Source organism: Nothobranchius furzeri, chromosome 18 (assembly GCF_043380555.1).
Source record: "Nothobranchius furzeri strain GRZ-AD chromosome 18, NfurGRZ-RIMD1, whole genome shotgun sequence".
Classification (NCBI taxonomy): domain Eukaryota; kingdom Metazoa; phylum Chordata; class Actinopteri; order Cyprinodontiformes; family Nothobranchiidae; genus Nothobranchius; species Nothobranchius furzeri.
In genome coordinates, this window is record NC_091758.1 from 20,530,191 (window position 1) to 20,553,698 (window position 23,508).

At 44.1% G+C, this 23,508-nt stretch overlaps 3 protein-coding genes across 5 annotated transcripts in view; 2 read left to right on the forward strand and 1 right to left on the reverse strand.

The window, feature by feature from the left end:
* Positions 1–3,114, forward strand: part of sash1b (SAM and SH3 domain containing 1b) — a 90,714-nt gene extending 87,600 nt beyond the window's left edge. For both annotated transcript variants that reach the window (XM_070547057.1, XM_070547058.1), the window contains exons 16-18: positions 199–349; positions 617–745; positions 1,814–3,114. In XM_070547057.1, the coding sequence (XP_070403158.1) occupies positions 199–349; positions 617–745; positions 1,814–2,451 (918 nt within the window). In that variant the 3' untranslated portion in view covers positions 2,452–3,114. The remainder of the gene's footprint in view (positions 1–198; positions 350–616; positions 746–1,813) is intronic.
* A 3,922-nt stretch (positions 3,115–7,036) lies between these two features.
* ddo (D-aspartate oxidase) lies at positions 7,037–13,585 on the reverse strand. 2 transcript variants are annotated; one of them, XM_070547060.1, is made up of 6 exons: positions 13,447–13,585; positions 8,974–9,022; positions 8,294–8,508; positions 8,071–8,179; positions 7,829–8,005; positions 7,037–7,733 (listed from the first exon to the last, which is right to left on the reverse strand). In XM_070547060.1, exons 3-6 carry the CDS (start codon positions 8,463–8,465, stop codon positions 7,175–7,177), a joined length of 1,017 nt encoding a protein of 338 aa, XP_070403161.1. In that variant the 5' UTR covers positions 8,466–8,508; positions 8,974–9,022; positions 13,447–13,585; the 3' UTR covers positions 7,037–7,174. The 2 variants fall into 2 exon arrangements, with proteins under 2 accessions (XP_070403161.1, XP_070403162.1); XM_070547061.1 differs by lacking the exon at positions 8,974–9,022 and having other exon boundaries at positions 13,447–13,579.
* On the forward strand, positions 9,246–22,251 carry zbtb24 (zinc finger and BTB domain containing 24). Its single transcript, XM_070547059.1, has 7 exons — positions 9,246–9,335; positions 11,122–11,906; positions 11,997–12,164; positions 12,298–12,381; positions 12,473–12,556; positions 12,639–12,720; positions 21,000–22,251. Exons 2-7 carry the CDS (start codon positions 11,144–11,146, stop codon positions 21,844–21,846), a joined length of 2,028 nt encoding a protein of 675 aa, XP_070403160.1. The 5' UTR covers positions 9,246–9,335; positions 11,122–11,143; the 3' UTR covers positions 21,847–22,251.
* Positions 22,252–23,508: the final 1,257 nt, after the last annotated feature.

Here is a 23,508-nt window from a genome sequence, read left to right on the forward strand (position 1 = left end):
CGGATCTGTTGAGTTTCTTTAATGACTCCCATTTCTGTTTCTGTCAGCAGTTTCTGGTTTTATGTGTAAAAGATTCTCGGAAATGAACAAATGAAAGGTCTTTCAGTACTTTAATTTACAACTAAAAGAACTGTTGAGCATGTTTCTATTTGACTGACTGGCAGTATTCCTTAAATTTCCCTCCTCACTTTTCCACAGGAGCATCTTCCCACCTTCCTGTTCAACGGCTACGAGGACCTGGACACCTTTAAGCTGCTAGAGGAGGAGGACCTGGACGAGCTGAGCATCTCCGACCCTCAACACAGAGCCGTGCTGCTCACCGCCGTGGAGCTGCTGCAGGAGTACGATGGTGGGTCTCGTCATGCAGAAACAAATCAGTTTCATGTCAGATGTTGACTTCTTACCATTTTTGTTTTATAAAGATTATTAAATATAACTGAGGGTGTGGGTAATGGCTACACATTTCCTCATTTAGCCTCTTATAACCAAAAAAAAAGGGCTTTAAATTCAGATTTTCAACACATGCATTTAGGATATTAGACGTTATGCTTAATTATTTAAACAAAAATCCCAATAATGTGACTCTGACCCCTGCTGGTGATGTTGTGCGTTGCAGGGAGCAGTGATCCTGAGCGAAGCCAGTCCGGAGGCGCTCAGGAGAAGCTGCTTCTGGACAGGCGCGGAGTCCTGGGAGACTCTCCACGGGACTCGGGCTGCTACGAGAGCAGCGAGAACCTGGAGAACGGTAACGACAGCCTGACTCGCCTGTGAACTCTGTCCCTTTCTTCAGCGCTCTTCTGCCTCCATCTGTAGAAAGACTCTTGAGGCCTCTTCTTCTTCTCGATGCTCGAGCATTCCAGCCCACCATCCTCAGCTTTCATGCTCCTCTGAAAAAGACTTTGTCATTACATTTTACATCTGGTGCTGCTTTGTTTTCCTTCTCTCCGAGCATAATCACACATTCTCAGTTGCTGCATCGCTGAGTTGCTTTTCTGTACAGGAATGAATACTCAACCATATAATAAAAATGCACATGCCAGATAGTTATTTGTTGTTTCTGGACTAGAACGCTTGCATGTCTGCTCACCAACACATCTGCAGTTGTGACTCGCGTGGTGGTTTTCTCTTTTTCTGAAAGTGGTAACCGTGTTTAGACAGACTCTAGGCAGAAATATCTTTTTCCCCTCGTCGATTGCAGTAGATATTTATCGTGAGCGCTCGGTTTAGTCATAGCAATACGCTTCCTGTGGTTATCTGGTTTGGTTGTGTCTGCTAATTGTCCAAAACATAAGCAGCTGTGTTTTCGTGTCAACGAGAGCTCTGAATGTCACGCGCGTCGGGATCAGTGTCCGCTCAGCATCACGTTGCTCTCTTCAGTTTAGTCCTGTAAATTATAATGTTGCACAATATTTTTTCATGTGCCTGAGAGCTGTACAAAGCAGGAAGATTTGAAGTATTTACTTAAAGGTTTACTTGTTGAAAATATGGTGTTTTCTATGACTAAATGCACTAAAATGCAGAAAAGGTTTATCACAGCTGACAGTTTGAACCCACGTGTAGGGGATATTTTCTGATGTGTGCTTCTGTCGTGGTTGAGCATGAGGAATAAACGGCTCCATGCTTCACCACACCCGACTGCTTGCTTTTCTTTTACGAATCATTCATTCCAGCGCACACGTACGTATTTTCCTGAGCTTGTTCTTCTCTCAGACATCCCCTTTTTCCAACAGCTACTGTTTCCAACACTGGTTTAGTTTCATTTGAGTGAAATTTATGTCGACACGCACGTGACACACAGGCATGTTTATTTCAGGAAGGGAGAAAAAGACAACAGAATCCATGAGCAGGTCTTCTGGATTTGAGTCCAGCCACATCCTGTCCCCAGATGTCCCCGTCCTCCCCAGGCTCATCAACCCCACCCCTGAACGTCCACCCCGCATCCTCTCGTCACTTGAATCCCAGAGGAACTGCTTAACTGTCCTTAATTCAGCTAAAGGTCCAAGAAGAGGCGCTGCTTGGAGCCGTAGCTGCACAGATCTGAGGAGAACCTCGTCACCAGATCTACTGTCTCGCTGCGTCTCCCTCACGATTCTCCACAAAGAGCAAGAAAGAAACATGTTTCTCTTGAAAAACCTGGATCAGACTCTGACAGCTCTGAAAAATCCTGCGGTGACGTTTCCAGACTTTAAATGCCCAACGATAGAGCACAGCTCCGTGTTAACAGAGGAACATCATGTCCTTAAAAGGGCAGGCTCTGTACAAGACCCACTTCAAGAGCTTCTCCAAACAGAAACTACACGCAGGAACACGACTGATCAAACCTCTGCAGGAGACCAAAGCAGCCACTCAGTTTCAGCCACTTCAGAAGCTCATCGTCTGAAAATGAAACGCAGAACAAAAGCATCCACAGGTTCAGCAGAAAAGACTCCTGCTGCAGTGTGTTTGACCTAAAGATGGAGCCGGAGTCAGTGAAATATCAGATTTACAGCAAGACGCCTGTTTATTGGTGCTCTAGGGTGAAGACTGCTTTTCCCTCTTACACCTAATATATTCTGAAAATGTAATCCTGACTAACAGGTCCATGAAAATGTTAAACCCTGGTGAAGTACGAACCTAACTCACTCACTGAAGGATGGTTTTGAAGGCCTTCTGGAAGAAAACAAAATGAGGACATGTCCTAAATACGCTGTCATAGTTTATGTCTTCGTCTAGATGAATCAAACCATTTGGAGGAAAATGTCTCTGCATCAAACCAGACCTGAGTCTGTCTACTCAGTCCAGATGAAAACTTCATTATTGGTTCCAGTAGCTGGAACCCAGCAGACATTTGTATTATTTTACTGACAAAAGGCTAATTTAGTCACTATAAAATTGATGAACTATGTGAAAAGAACCAAACAAACAGACAATGTGTTGTTACGAACACGTAACTGAAAAACCTTCCACCCTGTAACAGTGGCGTGTCCAGATCTTTTAAAATGGGGTGGCCCAGGTGAGGCACTACTTTGTGCATGGGTGGCACCAATGGTTATGCTTTTTTTTGTTTTACCCCCAATCCTTTTGTGGACAATGAAAAGCCTATTTAAAGGTAAATTAGTGTGGTGGCACCTGGGGTGGCCAATCAGATTCCAAGGGTGGCATGTGCTACCCCAGGCCACTCCCTGGACACGCCCCTGCCCTGTAATTCTTTATAACATGTATGACTTTTTTCATCACGTGTTTTTCACACAGGTTAATTCAAGTTTATATTTTGTTGTAAATTATATTCCGTCTTGATCATTTACATAATAAAGTTAAGACATGACCCCGAAATGATATTCATTCACTGATGAAAACCTCACAAACTTCCTTGGTCTGAATAAGGAGAAAGACAATAAACAGACATATTTCAGTATTAAAGTTTAAGTCTGGCAGCTTGGTGGCGCTGTTGCCTCACAGCAAGAAGGGTGCACTTCTAATCCCAGCTTCAGCCTTTCTAGGTGGAGTTAGCATATCCTCCCAATGCATGAGTGGGTTTTCTCCAGGTACTCTGGCTTCCTCCCATCGACCAAAACATGCAGGTTAGGTTGACTGGAGTCCCAGTGGTCCCTAGGTGTGAGTGATGTAACTGGTTGTTTCTGTGTCCTTGTGATGGACAGGAGACAAATCCTAGGTGTCCCCTTCCTTTCGTCTGATGAGCCAGAGCTTGACAACAGCTTCTTGTGACCCTAGTGAGGAATTAGTGTTGTTGAAATGAATAAATGGGTGATGTATGCATTTATAGGAATGTCTTTGTGAATTCCACAATAGGGAACAGCTGCAGACCCGAAGGCTCAGAATCCTTCGTTTTCCTTTAAAGGTGTGGTTCACTGAAAACATTTCTACGCTCATCTATGATAATAATCAGTCGCTGAGTTTTTCATGCAAGCCGAACTTGAAAATTGTCTCCTACACCTATCTCCTGCATTAGCTTCTGATAGAAAATAGACGGTGAAACTAGGAGTAGAAAATCCTGACAGATCTGCGTCACACCGTCACTTAACATTCATAGACTCACCCATCTTGGCTCTTAACGAGGAAGGTTGTTGTTGTTTTAAGAGTCCAGGAAACAGCAGAGAACGTCTCCGCTAGTAGAAGCTATCTGTTAGCATGAACAACTCCACCACACAGCAGAACTCCTCCAGGCTTGTGTTTTGTGGAGATATAAAATCAACATTGCAGAGCAAACTGAGTCAGTGTTAGAGATGCATTGCTGTTACCCAATCAGAGGAGAGATGTCCAAATATCAGGAAAAAAAAGACACCAAATCCTGCCTTCTGAAGCTCGGCTCTGATGTGGCTCACTTCTCGTTCCTGCACTGGTGTTTTCTTCTCCCCAAGTACGACTTACTAGGCATTCATTCCTACTAAAGACCACTGCAAATGTACTGATTAAATGAGGGTCTCACAACTTAAAGGGACTTTACGGAGTTTTGAATTTTTATGCTCGCGATTGCCCCCTCAGGCTAAAAGCGTAACGGCAGCTTCAATAGTAGGCTCGTTCACGAGGCGCGCATGCTGTACGTGCACACTCCTTAACGAAAATAACAGCTGAGATAGTCCCTTGTGTGTGTGTGTGTGTGTGTGTGTGTGTGTGTGGCCCGAAGGACAGAGGACTGGAGAACGTGCAGCTAATTAATTAAATAATTTGGTTCTGTACCTTTCTCTTCAGCACAGCCGACAAAGTGAAAAGTTGAAACCACATCTTTTTTATCTGTGAATTCAATGCCATTCAGAGTCTCAAATAAAAGTTTGGGCTTCTTACTGTAAAAATATACCATTGATGTAAAAAAGAAACTAAATAGGTAGCGTGACTCGTGTTGCGAATGACCGCGGTCACCAATTCTTGTCATGTGTCTTGCCCATGTATGTCTGATCTCTGAATTGCGTACTGAAACTCAATTTTGTTTCTCTGTATGTCTTGCACATGTGGTAGAAATGACAATAAATGACTTTGACTTTGAAATAAACTAGGTTGACATACAGAATCGAACCCGTGTCTCCTGCACGAGAGTCCAAAATCTTACTAGGTGAGCTAAAGCACCAGTGATGTAATTTGTTTCTATAACATTTATTTCCTTGATGACAGCTGAAACAACATTCAAAGAACGGTTCGGAGCGAAAATGGCTATTTTGTTGCTAATTTGCAGGAAATATCTAGAAGAAAGTTCTACAGAAAGTAGCTAAGGGTCCTCAGAAATGTAGCTAGATTCGTCACTAGGCGTTAGGAACAGCGACAAAGACTAAAGCTACGGATAGCAAACGCTACGGGCGATGCCTGAGCATGAACGCGCATGAAGCAGCCTGCTCGACCCGAGCATCTCTCTTTTTCTGTGATTTTACAGAAAAACAGGCAATCACAGTAAAAATGCCAGGGCTCATTCTACAGGACCAGGGCATTGCAGGAGAATGTATGAAGAAGACATTTATTATTTCTATACATGTTTTGGCCGTCAAACTTCCATAATGCCCCTTTAAAGTAGACATAAGATGTTAGTGGCTAACCTGATTTGTTGGTTTGGATTAGTTTTGTGTCTTGTGTCCTTTTAAAAATTAAAATATAGTTTAAAGTTCATAAGGACAAAGCTCGTTTATTGTTACCTAGACAATATATACTGTACATAGAACATTGTTTAATTAGAAAGGTTATTCAGAGAAAGTGCAAAACAAAACAGAATGACATTGTTCCTGTTATTTTCAAGTGGATTCATTTGTTGGGTAATGTGTTGTCCCAATAGATTCACCGTGAGAAATCTGTTGAAATGCTATGGTGTATCTGGGCCATCCTAGACAACCAGTCAAGGTTGTTGAGGATGTGAAATAGTTGGTGACATTAGTGAATTGCTGTCCAGTCTCGTAATCAAACAGCAACATTTTTCTTGGTGAACCTATTCTAGAGTCAATGCACTTGAAGAAAATCTGAAGAAAAAAAAACTGGCATCTTTGTTTCTTTCAACATCTGGATTAGAAAAATCACTGACGATCAGGTAAATGTAGATGGCTCATCTGTGATCAATATCCAAAATGTCTCCTGGCAAGTCTTTAACCAAAACTGGATCCAACATTGAAAAGAGACCCGAGTCTGCTCAACGGTTGTTCCATTTGATGCAATAGTCTCTGGTGAGGTAGATTTATTTTGTCAGGCTGATGCTTCAGGATGTTGTCCTGCAGGTTGCTGAGCAGGCATCTGTACACATTTACTATATTCATCATTAGCATGAGAGGTTTGGACATGTGTTCCCAGTGATCCCTCGTACTGTTGTGTTGCTATTTTAAAAATAGCCACCCAAGCTTTTCATTTCTGCATTTGTCTCAGAAAATCAGCTTTACATAGGTATGCTATTAGAAAATGTTATTTTGTCATGTTACGATCCAGGCTGTCTAGGGGCCTGGGGTAACAATGAGGACGCATGTTCTCGTGTTAAAACAAAACAACATTTACATAAATATAAACTCAAAACACAGATTAACAAGACACATCAGCAGCAATGCAAAACGAGTAACAACTAAACTCTCATATTAACCAAATTAATACAAAAACCACGAAAGACCATCACATTATTTTTCCTAATTTCCGAGTGATGTCTTAATTAAAACAAGCGAAGGGGTAAAGTGTCCTTTACCCCTAAAAAGGGCGAACGGTTAAACACAGAGAGTTTTAAGCTCCCACCAAAGTTGTTACATAAAACTTAACAAAACAAAACTAAAAGCTGCTGAGGAGACAACAGACCAGAGAGGACCTCCCTGGCCTGCTGCTCCCTGAACTGTAGGCTGGCTGACTTTTATGCTGCTGGTCATCAGGATCAGCTGGGAGGATCTAACTGGGAGGCAATCTAGGGAGACTGGAGCCAGGTGCTGCATCTCCTCTCTCTCTCTCTCTCTCTCTCTCTCTCTCTCTCACACACATGCACGCACGCACGCACGCACGCACACACACACACACACACACACACACACACACACACACACACACACACACACACGGAAAAACCCAAATGGCTCTGAGCCATAACATGTCACATGGTTTCAATAAGGAGTAACAGTCTGTAGTAAAACTCAGTTTCTCAGTTTTCTGGTTGATCACCTATCCTACCCTACCTTGTGCAAGAGGCTTAATGATCTCCTGTGTTTGACCGAAGGTACTGATTAATTTTTGCTTACAGTCTAGCCTGTAGAAGCTTTTCACCGAGGTGCTCTCTGACCAGCTCCATCACGTCTAAGGCAGTGCCCCAGGCTAAGGTGACTCCCGAGCCCCCGTGGCCGTAGTTGTGGACCACTGGGACTCTGTGGCCCTGCACCTGCACCACCTCCTTCTCCACCCTCGGGTTCTTCCTGCTCGGCCTCAAACCAACCCACTCACCAAGAACTTTGGCCTTCCTCAGCGACGGCTCCAGTCTGCTGCAGCGCTCCAAGATGCCTTCAGCTTCTGCTCGGTCCACATGCAGACGCCAGTCACCTTCTTGTCTCGTCCCCCCTAAGGTGACGCTACGTATGCCAGGGTAGATGTAGGTCCCCCCATCCCCATCTCTGATGAAGTGATTCAACCAGGGGGCCTCCACCTTCAGCACCTGACCTCTAACTGGATACACATGCGTGTCACCAACTAAGGATTTGGAGCCGAGCCCAGAGCAGTTGACAATGAGATCAAAGTTGTTGAATAATTCCTGGAGATCGTTAACTTTCCTCTTCTCCACCTGGCCTCCAGCTTTTCTAAACCTTTAGAAAACAAGTATCCTATCGTTATATTTCAGTCTGAGAATCATCGAAAGAGTAATTATGATTCATTTCTTTTTATAATAAATAAAACCAACCTGTTCTGGAGCCACGGCAGGTAGCTGGAGCAATCACACCTTACAGTAGTGAAAGCATGGCCAAACTTGTGGTGAGGGAAACGTCTGAGTTCACCATCAGTCATGATTCTAAAGCCGATCACAAACTCGGACCAGAAGGGCTTCTTATTAGCTGGAACCTCTTTAAAAATCTGCCAGCTGGGAGAAAAACAGGCGTGTTTCATTAGTGACTGCCTTGGCTCTTTAGCTGTGTGTAGCCTTACCCAGAGCTCAGTATTACACCAGCATCTGGAGAGTGTGCTGAGACTGCAATTGCCAGCAGGTGATCGAAGCTGTTCTTGAACCAGCGCTTTTGCCTTTCCAGAGGAATATCTGGGACAAAAAACAAAACTGTAAAACCAAACATGGAAACGTGCAGAACTCAGTCAAGGAATGAAGTGAATCTTATAAACTGATAAATATTTTTGAGATGTGACAAACTTGTACCTGGAAATTCAGCTGCAAGCACAATCCCAGCAGCTCCATCACTGGTGGTGTCTGGGCTGAACCTGTCAGCCACCAGAGTCACTGAGCAGGAAGGAAGAGCCTCAGCGATGCAGACAGCGGAGGAGAACCCAGCCACACCAGCGCCAACAACAGCAATCCGGACTCTTTTCATACTGATGGGCCTCGACTGGAGCCGGATGACGCCCCTTTCTTCCCTGAAACAAACACAAAAATTGTGCTACACATAATATTTTCAAAAATTATATTTATGCTAAACATACATTTTTTGGTGCCAGGGTGGTTATGGTTAGGGTAAAAGTAAGGGTGAGGGATTGGGTCGTTTCCACTTGCAGCTGAGTGTAAAAGAAACAGATCTCGAGGGGGGGGGGGGAGAACACATATCTACATAACAGTGGCGGCTTTCATGTTGCCGTGGTGGTGCGACACGATCATGTAGGCTTTTATTTTGACAAACGTAGTAGGGAAAATAACGTATGTTGATGCCCACTCTGACTGGGAAATCACATTTAATATGCGTGCATTAGAAATCGAAGTTAATTTATGAGCCATGAAATGCGACATAACACATCACTGTGCTGTGATTTTAACTCATTCGCTACAATAACATTATTTTTATATGCAAAACAGAAGATCAAAACAGACCTAAAGACCAGACTTACCCTGTTATGCGCCCCAAATTATTTAACCACCTTCAAGAGCGTGCAGGTCCTAAAAAGGAGACATGCGGAAGGCAATACAATAATATGTCTGTATACAAAATCTTACAACCTAAATTAATAGAAAAAATAAGCGAATTTTTTCTCACGTTTTAACAAACGCCAAACCTTACTTAAAACAAGTTACAAATAGTTTTATGTGACGGCAAAGATTGTGGTTAATCTACCAATCGGATCCAATTACGCAGCGCGTCTATTCGACAAGCGCTCTCTCAAGCCAGAGTAGTTATAAATCAGCGCTGTTCAGATCTCAAAAACTCGCGATAAACTACGCGTTCTTGCTCCCCGTTCACTCAGAGATGATGGTAAGGTCCTAAAAGCTCACTACTTTTAGAAACATGGAGGTGTCTGTGCTCTGTTTCAGTTGAAACCGGGGTGACGTGCGTTTAAGCACATTATTTAAATAATGTGTTATTTAATTGTGTTTGTATTCACGCCGGGAGACAGTGGCTGAAGGTCTGGAACGATTAGCATAGGTGCTAATCTTCGTCTTGCAACGTTACAATATTACAACCTAGAGTAATAAACGTAATGTGGCAAACACTGAAAACAACGACACGAGTAGAAACCGTGACCTAAGCAAACAAATGAGTGCTGTACTGATTGGGGTTTGTCTGGGTTTTTGTCAGGCTTTGTGTTTACACAAACTATTGGGAACAACTAGAATTTCACCACTAGATATGCTTGCATGAATTAGGCAGTGTGAAACTGATAGAGGTAAAAAAACAAACAAACATCTGGTTTAATTATAAAACACGTCTGACAAAACTGTGTTAGAAATATAAGGTCTCAGGAAAAACACCTGAGGATGTACTCAAATGTACAGTTTGTGTGGTCCATGCTCAGTGTGGTACACACCCTGATGCCAAACAGCTCTGTGACTACCTTTCAGCCTAATATGTCCTTACAACTATGTGGGACCATTTTTACACAAAAATATTTAAACATCTGGGTTTAGGTTTTACATTTTGACTGTAAATCTTCAACATTTTTATTATATATTTGCAATCCATCACAGGACACCATTAATCAAGAAAAAAATAATCATGCTGATGGTGCATTTATTAAGGTGTATCCATAAAGAGGCCCTTCATTGAGAAACCATTTTTTACTTATTGTTTTTGAAAATAATCAGTCACTGACTCACATGCAGGCTGAATGTAAAAATTGTGTCCTGCACCAATCTCCTGCATTAGCTTCTAATTAAAAATAGACAGGATCTGAAAATGCCTGACAGAGCTACGTCAAGCTGGCGCTTGGACTCGCCTATTTTGACGTGACAGGGTCGGCTATTATTGGTTTAGCATCCAGGAATCAGTGGAGAATGTCTCGACTAGTAGAAGCTAACTGTTAGCATTAGCAACTCCACAACGTGGCAGAACTCCATCAGGCTTGTGTTATTTGTGGAGATAAATTTAACATCAGTGTTGCAAAGCAAACAGAGTCAGTGGTAGTCATGTTGATGTTATACAAGGCGAGATGTCCAAATATCAGGAAATAAAGACTCAATATCCTGTCGTCTGAAGCGTCTTCTCCTCCAACTGATCTCTCCATGCTGAAACATCTGAGCTTGGTCCTCCAGAGTATGATTTAAAATGCATTCATTCCTACTAGGGCAGGGCGATAAGGACCAAAACTTGTATCTCGATATCTTTAGGCTGAATTCTGATATACAATATCTATCTCAATATTTTTCCTCCTTTAAAAGATTTACAAGTTAGCTCCCTTCATGCTGTCTTGAGAAACTTATCTACATAAATTCATCAGTAGATTAAATGTATTGATTATTGCCAAACATTAACCTTAACTGCCCATTCTCTACCAGTCTGAGCTTTAGAAACACTGCTACAGCTGTCTGTTATATATGTGTGTAGCATAGCAGCCAGCGCTAGCTACTAAGCTAGCGACTTGACTAGTTATATCAATATAGTCATCATGTTTCTTGTTTGAAATTATATCGATATTTTAAAAATATCGATGTTGCCCAGCCCTAATTCCTACTAGAGTCCAACGTATTAAAAACATGAGTGAATGACTTCTTTAATAACATTCCAATTATTTGCTGATATCTTAAGTTTTTTATCATTTCAGGAACAGCGGACATTTTGAGGAGATGTCTCAGATAAAGTCTTCGTCCTTCCTGGCTCTTTACTCAGATTCACATAAGCAGAGCATTCTGGGTAAATTTGACAAGCTCAGGAAAAGGGACCTGCTGTGTGATGTCACTGTTGTTGTGGAAAACGCTCACTTCAAGGCTCACAAAGCCCTGCTGGCAGCGAGCAGCGAGTTCTTCTCCAACATGTTCACGACAGAAGACCAAAAGTCCACATGTCGGCTGGACGGCATGGCGGCGAAGATGTTTGCTGCCGTACTAGAGTTCATCTACAGCGCCCAGGTGTCGGTGGAGGAGAGCGCCATGGAGCAGCTTCTGGCTGCGGCTCATCTCACGGAGGTCAGCGAGCTGGTCAAAGTGCTCACAGAGCTCACGAGCTCTACAGCAGCGGTCAAACCTGACAACATAAAAGCCGGCAGAGCAGAGGGGGCAGATTTGACGAAACGCAAAAGAGGACGACCAAAGAAAAGTGCAGGAGCGCATGGAGAGAGCTCAGTGGACAGACATGCTGAAGACAAGGAAACCAGGTCTACACACAGCAAAGATCACGACTCTGAAGCTGAGCAGCGACATCTCAGCAAACGCAAAATCAGGACGCCGGTGAAATTTAAGGGATACAAAATTGACTGTGAAACAGGAAGTAAAGAATCTGGGAGGAGTGCAAGCAGAAGAAAATACCCCAATACAGAGGCCCGGTGTGAGGACTGCGAGAAAGTGTTCAAACACCACCTGTTTTTAAAGATCCACCAAAGGACTCACACTGGTAACGTCTTCAGATCCAGTAAAATATCCACAACTACATCAATTTCATTTGTTTGCCGAACACCTGGATGACGTTTCTGTTTTCCCTCAGGAGAGAAACCTTTCCTGTGCTTGGTCTGTGGGAAAAAGTTTACCCAGAAGCACACTCTGCTGGCTCACCAGCGCATCCACACTGGAGAAAAGCCCTTCGTCTGCTCCATCTGCTCCAAAGCACTTTCTACCAAACACTCTCTACAAGAGCACATGACCCTCCACGAAGGTAGGATCAGATCCAGTCAGAACCAGTTTTATTCTGTTATAAGCATTTTACAAACATGTATAAAGGCCTTGGTCTTGTTTTTGATATTTTGGTACAGGTTTTAAATGATTTTGTTTGCATTTTTTTCCCCTAGTTGGATTATTATTTGATTGTGATAAATGCGGAAAGACGTTCAATCAGAAGAAGCAACTTAAAAGCCATTACCGAGTTCACACCGGTAAGATCGAGCCAAAGCCTGTGACGGGTTATTTGCTGTACTTTCAAACTTTAAACTGCACAATTCCTTCTTTTTTCATGTTTTCCCAAAGGTCAGTCATTACCAGAGTGTGCTCAGTGTCATCATAGGTTCATGGATGCAGCCCAGCTGAAGAAGCACCTCAGAACTCACACAGGTGACATCACCTGCTGCTGTTGATTGAGCCCTAATAAAATGACTGTATACTTTTATATTTTTTTAAATCCTTATTTTCACAGGCGAGAAGCCGTTCACTTGTGAGATTTGTGGGAAACGTTTCACAGCCAAGAGCACACTACAGACTCACATCAGGATTCACAGGTGAGCAGACAGGAATCGTGTAGCGTGTGCAGCCTGCTAGTGAAGTGTTTTTCATACATCCTGTTCAGTTCTAAGCTCTCCTTAAATAAATAAGTTTCCCCCTCCTACTGGTTGAATGTGGAATTACAACTGAACATCCATGCGACAGCCTGCTGTAGCTAGCTCTAACAATGAGCTAATGCTAACAGGAGCCAACTGATGCTAAATCAGCCAAAAAGTTAAACGTTCCACATTGTTTGACAAAAAAACAACAACCATATATTACTTTCAAGTCAAGTAGCAACAGAGCCTGTGTAGGGTTTGGCAAATTGAGTGTTCTAAGAGCTCAAGATATATATTACCTCTACTTTTGACCAATAGGCTGTGGTACTCTATCTAAATATAGAATATCAACCCTGCTTGGTCTTTACGGTGTTTAGTCAGAAGATCTAGGATTCTTGCTTTATCAGGGGGATTGTACACACTTCGTTTTGATTCAGAAAAGAGTCAGGTTTATAAAAGTACGAATTTATTATTACAAACAGTTAAAACATGACAAGTTAACTAAGCATTTACTGTGAGTGGATGGAACTAGATGTGATGTAGGAACCTATGTGTGAATGGTGTTAGTCAGAACTTCCGTGTCTAGGAGAGCTGAGTTCTGGATGTAAAAGAATTTGGTTTGCATTGAGCTATGGAGTTGGTTATTATCAAAACACATCCGACGCTATCTGTGTGTCTACATACCTACTCGAAGACACTTTTGATAGATACGGAATGTCGAAGTCCTCGGACTTCTAGGCACCGAGGTCCGTAGAAGAAACTGGAGTCTCAGGTGGAGTGCCACTGCAACCGTCAGACTCTGTGGGTGTCACTGACCTTGGAGGCTGCGGACAGAATGGTCACTCTGACGGCGCCGTTGTAGTTAACAACACCTAAAGAGGGAATGACACGAACACGAAAGAGAGCACGGAGCTCAGGAACGGAGTCGAGCTCAACAGAAGAAGGCAGATGAGCTGTCGGATCAGAAAGGTACAGGATCATCCTGCTGATAGCAGGGTCCTGGGACTGAAGACTGACAAGGTTGTTTTCAGAAAAGACCGGTTGAACAGACACAACGCCATCGGATGGTCGAGGAGTGGACGCGTTAGAGGCCTGAGCTCGAGCCACGACACACACACGGGGTGGGTCTGACTGAAAGGACACATCGTCGGGTAGCACAAGGGGTTGAAGGACCATGGGGTACCAACAGCTGCACATTGTTTGGCATGAGAGTCTGCAAGATTGTTCAGATCCTTGTCAGTTCCGGGTGCACGAGAATGACCTTTGACCTTACGCCAATAGATCTGCATGTCATGTGATGTCGCTAGGGCAAAATTTGAATTTTTTCCAGCTTCTTGAAAATCTGAGTCAGTCAGCTTATCTGGTTGCAGGTTTTGTTCCATATCTGGAGGCAGATCAGCAGAAGAAAGGGTTAAGACCTCTCCAGGGCAGGAAGCATTCTCAATAGCATCAAGTCTTTTATCTAAAGATATAATCTTTTCATCCAAAGTTTGGAATTTCTGGTTTAAATTGGAGAGCTGCTGTTGAATGTCCCCTTTCATTTCAGTTAGAAAATCCATCAAAAGTTTATCCCGGTCTGCAGACTTGTTGATGACTCCACAGAACCTTTAATTTTGCGATGAACTGGGTTTAATAAGCTTTTGCTGAAGCTGCCGGACTAATACCTGCCAATAGGTGGCGGTACCGGTCGATGAAGGAATTTGGTCAGAGAAGAAGACACTATTGCGTTACTTCCGGTCACAATCTCTTCGACATAAAATAACCCTCAGCTGATTAGATCGTTTTTTTATAAGTATATTTGTTCAAACGCGGCGGTTTATAAACCAAAATGTGTACCCTGAAGGGATTTGATTGGAGACGCGTACTCGCTGGGGCGGATTGTCGATAAAACCTGAAGGAGCTTCAGTGTTTTATCTCCGGGCTCAACAGCTAACTGTATAAACACGTCAGCGTCAGGCCTTGATTGCTTGATCAGGCGTTTACGCATTAACTCTAGGGGAATTAACCTCTTCGACCACGGTATTTCTTCCACAGGTTCTCGTAATTTAATTTGTCGGGATAGCGGGAATTTAAACGGTATGGTACGTCGTTACGTCGCCCCTCCACCCGGAGCTAATGTAGCAGCCGGTGCTTGAGATGAGCTAAAAGGAATATTTGCGCGTTTCTGAGCCGGTTTACGACTGCAGCTTCAGGTCTCTGCCTGGAATAATCCGGTATAAACTTCGGAAAATGTCCGGTTTTGCCCGGACTAACCACGTTGATCAGACCTCGGTTAAAGCTGTTCAGCTCTGGTGCTAACGTCGGACCTTCTCTGGTCCGAGTCCACACAAGCATAAACAAAGGTGACAAAATCACTCAAATAAACGTGACAGAATCACTCAAAGGACGTGACAAACTCACACACATAAATGTATTTTACCTTTAAATCTCAACAAACAGTTAATCTGCGGTTTAGCTGTAGCTTCTCCTAGGCAGATATACTTTGAATGACAAGGGAGAGTAGCGCCTCCTGTGGCGGGGACGGGAGTCTTCCCCCAGGTGTCGAATAACGAGATCGCCCTCGTTTTCCACCCAGACACAGGAAATAATATTTTTTTAAGAGTTGATTAATAAATTAGAGTCAACACGGAGTGGACAGTTCTAATAAAACCTGGCTGGCTGTGCCAATATGTAGGGTTTGGCAAATTGAGTGCTTTAAGAGCTCAAGATATATATTACCTCTACTTATGACCAATAAGCTGTGATTATCTAAATATAGAATATCAACCCTGCTTGGTCTTTTATGGTGTTTAGTCAGAAGATCTAAGATTCTTGCTTTATCAGGGGGATTGTACACACTTCGTTTTGATTCAGAAAAGAGTCTGGTATGAATTTATTTTACAAACAATTAAAACATGAAAAGTTAACTAAGCATTTACTGTGAGTGGATGGAACTAGATGTGATGTAGCAACCTATGTGTGAAAGGTGTTGGCCAGAACTTCCGTATCTAGGAGAGCTGAGATCTGGATGTAAAAGAATTTGGTTTGTGTTAAGCTATGGAGTTGGTTATTATCAAAACACATCAGACGCTATCTGTGTCTACATACCCACTCGAAGACCCTCGTGATAGATCCAGAATGTCGAAGTCCTCGGACTTCCAGGCACCGAGGTCCGTAGAAGAAACTGCAGCCCCACTAAACTGGTCTTAGAGTTGTCTCCAGGTCACGACAGATGGATGGAACCGCACGTCTGGGACTCTTTAAGGAGTCGGAACAATAGCTCATTCTGCAGGAACTGTTGCTTATCAGCTTCGCAGTTGCAAAAAGATTTTGACAACGTGTCAAAAGCTTTGATGGGTTAAAGAGGGTTTTGCTTCAGGTGGCCGGTCTGAAGCTTTCTCTAGAACTAAGGAATCACCCAGAGTGATCCAGTTTTAAGGTTCTCATGTTATGATTTGTGTAGCCAACCAGAAGTTGACGGGTTTGAGGAATGTTACCAAGAATCTCAGAAACACGCCTTCTTTGATATGGAGGTTCTGATCAGGGCAAAGGACTATTTATGTGTCACGAGTTTAACTTAACCTTTCTTGTTCTTGTGTGAGTGCAAATGGTTATGGTCTTGTCATATTAACATGCTGAAACATATTTCAATCACTGTAATCATAACATAACATTCATTTCAAACTTCAATCATTGAGCACAGATTAATGAAACATTTCATTATATTATAATTATTATAAGTAGCAATAAACTAATGTTTATTTAATGATTACCTAGCTTATAAGTTGTAGAAGTTAATATCTGATTTAGGAAATCCGGGCTGCGAGTGTTCCTTATATGGAGGCATGACAAATCCTGAAAGATTGGACCTTGAGGAGAGAACGTTATTGTTGACATTTCGTTATCTGTGTTCAGAGCTGCACAAACGTGTTCATGGCAAGTTAGCCAAAAGCTGCAGACATATTTAGATCTTACAGAACGTCAAAGTCCAGGGGTGTCCAACGTCTGGCCTGGGGGAAAGAGAGGGATCTTTTGTGGCCTCCAGTTGCATTTCTAAAAGGTTGTTGATGTAGAATGATACTTTCCAACATTTTGATGTTCAGGTTTTTACTCTAATGCCTATTTTGGTATGATTTTGAGGAGTACACATGAGGACTAATTCCCCATAAAATTATTTTTGGCATTAAAGTAAAAAATCAGATTTTTGAGGCCCATGAGGACTAGCACCGTGATGATTTTGGCCCTTGTCTTTTAAATGTTCAGACAACCCCTGTTATAAGCACAACACTGTACCAAAAAAAATCTTTTTGGTTGTCATATATCGACAACCAGGTCAACCCAGAGACTTTCTTAATGACACCCTGCTTTCCTCCATTCCTGAGCACGACTGTCCCACAATGGTCCTTGGAGACATGAATATTCACGTGGACAATCTCAGCTCATCAGGCTTCCTGTCACTAATGTCATCATTTGATTTAAAACTAGTACAACTCGCAAAGCTGGAAAAGCACTCGACCTCATTTTCACCAGAAACTGTGCCATAGACACAATCTCTGTCACACCGCTACATCTTTGCAATCCTTACTTCATCCATTTCAGCACGACTCTTCAAGGGAGGTCCACTGCTTCCTCCCCAGTTGTCTCATTCCGCCGCAGCCTCCGCAATCTGGCACCCAACTACTTCTCCTCTCTTGTTGCCTCCACTCTTCCATCTCCCAGCACATTCTCTGCTTATGAAGTGAATGAAGCCACCGAGTCACTCTGCTCCACACTCTGCCACTAGACCTGCTAGATCCTCTCAGTCGCACCCTTGGCTAAATGATACCCTCCGGCCTCTACGCACCAATCTTAGAGCTGTAGAACGGAAATGGCGCAAAACAAAAGATCCTGGTGATCAATTGAAATTTCATGAATTACTGTCCTCATTCTCTGCCAGCATCACTGATGCAAAGAAAGCTTTCTACACTGACAAAATTCTCAGCTCTACTGACTCTCAGAAACTATTTTCAACATTCAAAACTCTGCTCACCCCTCCATCTCCACCTCCTACCAACAATCTATCAGCTGACACCTTTGCCTCATTTTTCACTGACAAAGTGGCAGCTATAAGCAAACCGTTTACTCAACTGGCCACCCCTGAACATTCGCTACCATAAACTCCTTCTAGCCCAACCATCTCAGGCCCTAATGCTTCATTTTCCTCTTTTTCCCCTCTCACTGAGAACTGTGTGTCCAAGCCTCTCACGTGCAGCCAACCTACTACATGCCCATTTGACCCCATTCCGACTAAGCTGCTCCAAGCTATTGCTCCTACAGTAGCTGCAGCAGTCACACATGTGATCAACGCATCACTGACATCCGGTACATTTCCCACCTCTCTCAAGCATGCTCAGGTTAAACCGCTGCTAAAAAACCCATCTCTTCCTCCAAATCATGTGGAGAACTACAAACCTATCTCTCTCCTCCCTTTTCTGTCCAAAATCATTGAAAGGGTGGCTTTCAAGCAGATCACAGAATACCTCTCACAAAACTGTCAAAAAGGGCCACTCCACTGAAACTGCTCTGTTAGCAGCGACTGAATCCTTAAAAGAAGCTAGAGCGACTGCCAAATTCTCAGTGCTTATCCTGCTCGACTTGTCGGCTACATTTGACACTGTCAACCATGGCTTCCTTTTGTCCACACTCTCTAGCATGGGCATCATAGAGAAAGCACACGCCTGGTTTGAATCGTACCTCACAGGATGATCATTCAGTGCATCTTGGCTTGGACAATCCTCTACCGTGCACCATCTTGCCACAGGAGTCCCCCAGGGCTCGGTACTAGAACCTCTTCTCTTTGCCATATACACCACCTCACTGGGTGAGATCATTCGATCACATGGCTTCTCCTACCACTGCTATGCAGACGACACCCAGCTCTATCTGTCATTTCCACCGGACGACCACACTGTCTCTGCACGAATATCAAACTGTCTCTCTGACATATCAAAATGGATGAAATCCCACCATCTCCAACTCAACCTCTCTAAAACTGAACTACTTGTCATCCCAGCAAAACCATCCATACAGAACGATATCTCAATCCAAAATGACTTCCTATCTCTGGCTCCTTCAAAGGCAGTTCGAAATCTCGGTGTTGCGATTGATGAACACCTGAGCTTTAAAGATCATGTTGCCTCTGTTGCTCATTCATGCCGCTTTGCGCTGTATAACATACGAAAGATCAGACCATACCTAACACAACATGCCACCCAGCTCCTGGTGCAATCTACTGTCATCTCCCGCCTCGATTACTGCAATGCCCTTCTAACTGGTCTTCCAGCCTGTACTGTGGGACCTCTTCATATGGTCCAGAACGCAGCGGCGCATCTGGTCTTCAATCAGCCAAAAAGAGCACACGTCACCCCTTTGTTCATTGAGCTCCACTGGCTACTGCTAGCAGCACGCATCAAATTCAAATTGCCAACACTAACATACAAAGTCCAAGATGGTACGGCTCCCATCTACCTGAATCCTCTTGCAAAGGCTTACGTCTCGGCCCGGCCGCTCCAGTCATCACAGGATTGTCGGCTAGCAGTGCCTACACCACACTCAGGACTAGGGTTGTCACGGTAACCGGTATAGCGGTAAACCCCGGAAAAAAGTTGACAATAAAAATAACCGTCAAGTTTTTAAAAAACTATATTATCTCGGTGGGTTTACCGTGGCCGCAGTTTCGGCGCGATGACCCTTACCAGCCACCGTCGCTTCAGCTGAAGTTCCCGCTGCGCGCACACGCACTTTTTAATTTGCAACGGCACCAAAACTTTGAAGCTGAAATAATGGCCGAAGGAGGAGACGGCAGCGCCCAGGACATCCATCAGCCCTCAAAGAAGACTAAATCGGAAGTTTGGGCATATTTTGGATTTCTGAAAAATGCTGAGGGACAGTTAATAGAAGACTGCTATCCCGTTTGCAGAACGTGCAGGAAACAAGTGTCTGCAAAAGGCAGCAACACTTCGAATCTAATGGCACATCTGCGTGACCATCACCCACGTCTCTACAGCCAGTGCAAGGTAAGATAACATTAGCATTTTAGCTTAAATGCATGACGCGAGGACTTTTGGTTGACGGAGAATGCAACGAGTCACTATATACTGCAGCCGCAGCGTCCTCTGCCAGCATTTAAACCGTGTCACGGACACCCTGTTGCTGGATGAAGCATCTTATTTGTTGATGATGAAGAGAAATATACAATTAGTTCCTTGTCATTGATTTGTTTACTTATTCAATGCCATTTATACTTGAACATTTGGATTTGATTACATAGTGTAGTAGTTATTTTAGTAATTTGTTTAAAGTGGCTATTTATTTTAAATACATATTTTTTTAAGGTTGACTTGTACAGTGCTCAAGTCAAGTGTGGACTGGAGTTTTAGATTTTCATTTTGATAATGAAGAAAACAAGTATATGAGAAAACAAGTGGTGTTTCTTTGATTTGTTTACATATTGTTTATGTTTTGAATGTTTGGATTTGTATAATTAAAACCTGCACTGACTACTGTAACATGTTCCAGAAAAATAAGCTATTTGTTCCTTTACTTGTGAAAAGTTGCACTTTTGCTAAGGCTTTGTGTTATTTTAGGTTTAATAAACACTGTTAAACCTTTTCAAAACTATTTCAGTTTGTGTAGAACAGGACTATCAATGCTTTCTGAACATATGCAACACCGTTTAAAAAATACCACGATAATACCGAAAACCGTGATAATTTTGGTCACAATAACCGTGAGGTTAAATTTTCATACCGTGACAACCCTACTCAGGACAATCTAGACTTTTCTCATGCATCGTTCCACAAATGTGGAATGACCCAAGCACTACCAGAACAGGAGCTTCCTTTTTCAAGAAACTCCTGAAGACCCTGCTCTTCAGAGAGCATCTTCTAAACTAGCACCCTCCCTGCACCCGTCCCCCCTCTCTACTGTCCACTCCTTGTTCCCTCCTCTCCATGACTGATGTCAAGTTGTTGTTATTGTTGTTGTTAGCCTCAAGGACAACATGCCGATTATCACTTGTAAGTCGCTTTGGACAAAAGTGTCTGCTAAATACATAAACATAAACATTGCCATCAATGACAGCTCGTAGCATTTTTCTGCTGTTGGTGTGTTTGGTTGTATTTAACTAAATTTCATTATCTATCTATGATGTTATTGTACTTAACTGGCAATCCTTTAAAAATACCAATAATACTCAGTTCTTCTATCTGGTCCTCCAGAGGTGAGAAGCCATACGAGTGCAACATCTGTAAGAAGTCCTTCTCGGACCCCAGCGCGAGGCGGCGCCACATCGCCTCCCACTCAGGAAAGAAACCCTTCACCTGCTCCTTCTGCAGCCTCTCATTCACGCGTCTGGACAACCTGAGAACACACAACAAATCCCACAACAAGGAGTTTGCTGCTTCAGCAGAAACCTCAGCAGGAGCTCCGCAAGAAGAGACGAGTGACGTCATCCAGCTGCAGCCGTTCCAGCCGGCCCTGGGCTCTGAGCAGGAGATCCAGATGGTGGTGACCGAGGGCGTGGACGACATTAACTTTGTGACGAGTCAGGATCAGGAGATCAGCCTCATCACTACAGATGGAGAAGCAGCTCAATCAGCCCACTCCAGATTCACGCTGCTAACGCAGCCGTCGGTGCAGAACCTGGCTCTGGTCACTCAGGGCGATGTTGTAGCCCAGAGCCCTCAGATTCATCCCGTCAGCATGCTGGAGAGCAACCAGCCCGAGCAGATGCATGTCATCACTCTGAGTAAAGAAGCCATGGAGCACCTGCAGGCCCACCATGGCCCTGCACATTCTCTTCAGATAACCCGTCCCATCCAGCAGCTGCAGGTGATGCACCAGCCGCTGCAGCAGCTGGCCGTCGCTCAGGAGAACTCACCAGGCCTGGTGAGCAGGGATCCGCACAGCCAGGCCATCCACATCAGCAGTCAGAGCAGCCAGCCCATCTCCATCAGCCACACCAGCGAGCAGATCTCCAACCATCACATCCAGGGACAGACGTTCCAGATTCAGGCCGGAACAGTGTCCTACCTGTACACCACCGGGCTGCCGCAGGATGGCTGACAACGTGCCGAGTCCCACAGGTGAAGGTGCTCAAACTCAAAATGCTGCTGAGACAACACAGAATGTCACTTTAAAGGAAAGTTTTATAAGATTTTACTTTCCTTACTGAGACATGAGATGTGGTAACTGGGTGTTACATATCAGTGTTTGGGTTCAGACTCTGTGCCTTTCCGTCTGTCGTGCCACAGAAAGCAGTTTCTTATGGCCATAATCACATAAAGGTAATAAAACACAATTCTACAGAAAAAGATGACGGTAGGTTTTTTAAAGCCCCTAAGCTGATATTTTGTTCTGTCGAGGTCCTTTCTAAATTCTAAACCCCCGAATGGACAGCTGATTGTGGTTAAACTTTGCGCTCTTGTATGTTGAAATACTTTGAATAAAGACATCATCTTTTGTGTTTGAGTTTGTAGTTTTCCCAGAAGCAAAAGGGTTTGTAAACATCAGCATGATGCTCTGCTGCATAAATGACATAAGTAAGTAAATATACATTTTATTTATACAACACTCACCATAGAGAGAAAATCAAAGTGTTTCACATAGTTTAGAAAAACAAACCAAAATAAATAATGATCACATTATTCAATTCCCACCTCTGTCGGAGGTGAGAATTGAAGCTTCTTCTGACAGGAGACTATGTCAGATGTTCCCAGCAGACCCTTGCAATACGTTTGGGCCTGCCTGGTCTAACCAGCATCCTCCCCCACCATCTGAGCCAACTCACCACCAGGTAGTGGTCAGTTGACAGCTCCACCCCTCTCTTCACCCGAGTGTCAAAGACACGCGGCCGCAGGTCAGACGAAACAACAACAAAGTCGATCATCGAGCTGCGGCCTAAGGTATCCTGGTGCCAAGAGCACATATGGAAACCTTTATGTCTGAACATGGTGTTCATTATGGACAATCCATGACTGGCACAGAAGTCCAATAACAAAACACCACTCAAATTCGGATCAGGGGGGCCGTTCCTCCCAACCACACCTCTCCAGGTCTCACTGTCATTGCCCACGTGAGTGTTAAAGTCCCCCAGCAGAACGAGGGAGTCACCAGAAGGAGCGCTCTCCAGCACCCCCTCCAAGGTCTCCAAAAAGGGTGGGTAGTCTGAACTGTAGTTTGGTGCATAAGCACAGACCACAGTCAGAACCCGTCCCCCCACACGTAGGCGGAGGGAGGCTACCCTCTCGTTCACTGGGGTAAACCCCAACGTACAGGCACCAAGATGGGGGGCAACTAGTATGCCCACCCCTGCTCGGTGCCTCTCAGTGGGAGCAACTCCAGAGTGGCAGTGTCCAACCCCTCTCAAGGAAACAGTTTACAGAGCCATGCATTGAGGTGAGTCCGACTACATCTAGTTGGAATCTCTAAACCTCACACACCAACTCAGGCTCCTTCCCCACCAGAGAGGTGACATTCCATGTGCCAAGAGCCAGCTTCTGTAGCCGAGGATCAGACCGCCAAGGTCCCCGCCCTCCACTACCACCCGTCACACACTGCACCCAACCCCTTTGGCCCCTCCCACGAGTGGTGAGCTCATGAGAAGGGAGACCCACGTTTCCTCTTCGGGCTGTGCCCGGCCAGGCTCCATGGGTGAAAGCCCTGCCACCAGGCACTCGCCAACGTGCCCCACCCCCAGGCCTGGCTCCAGAGGGGGGCACCGGTGAC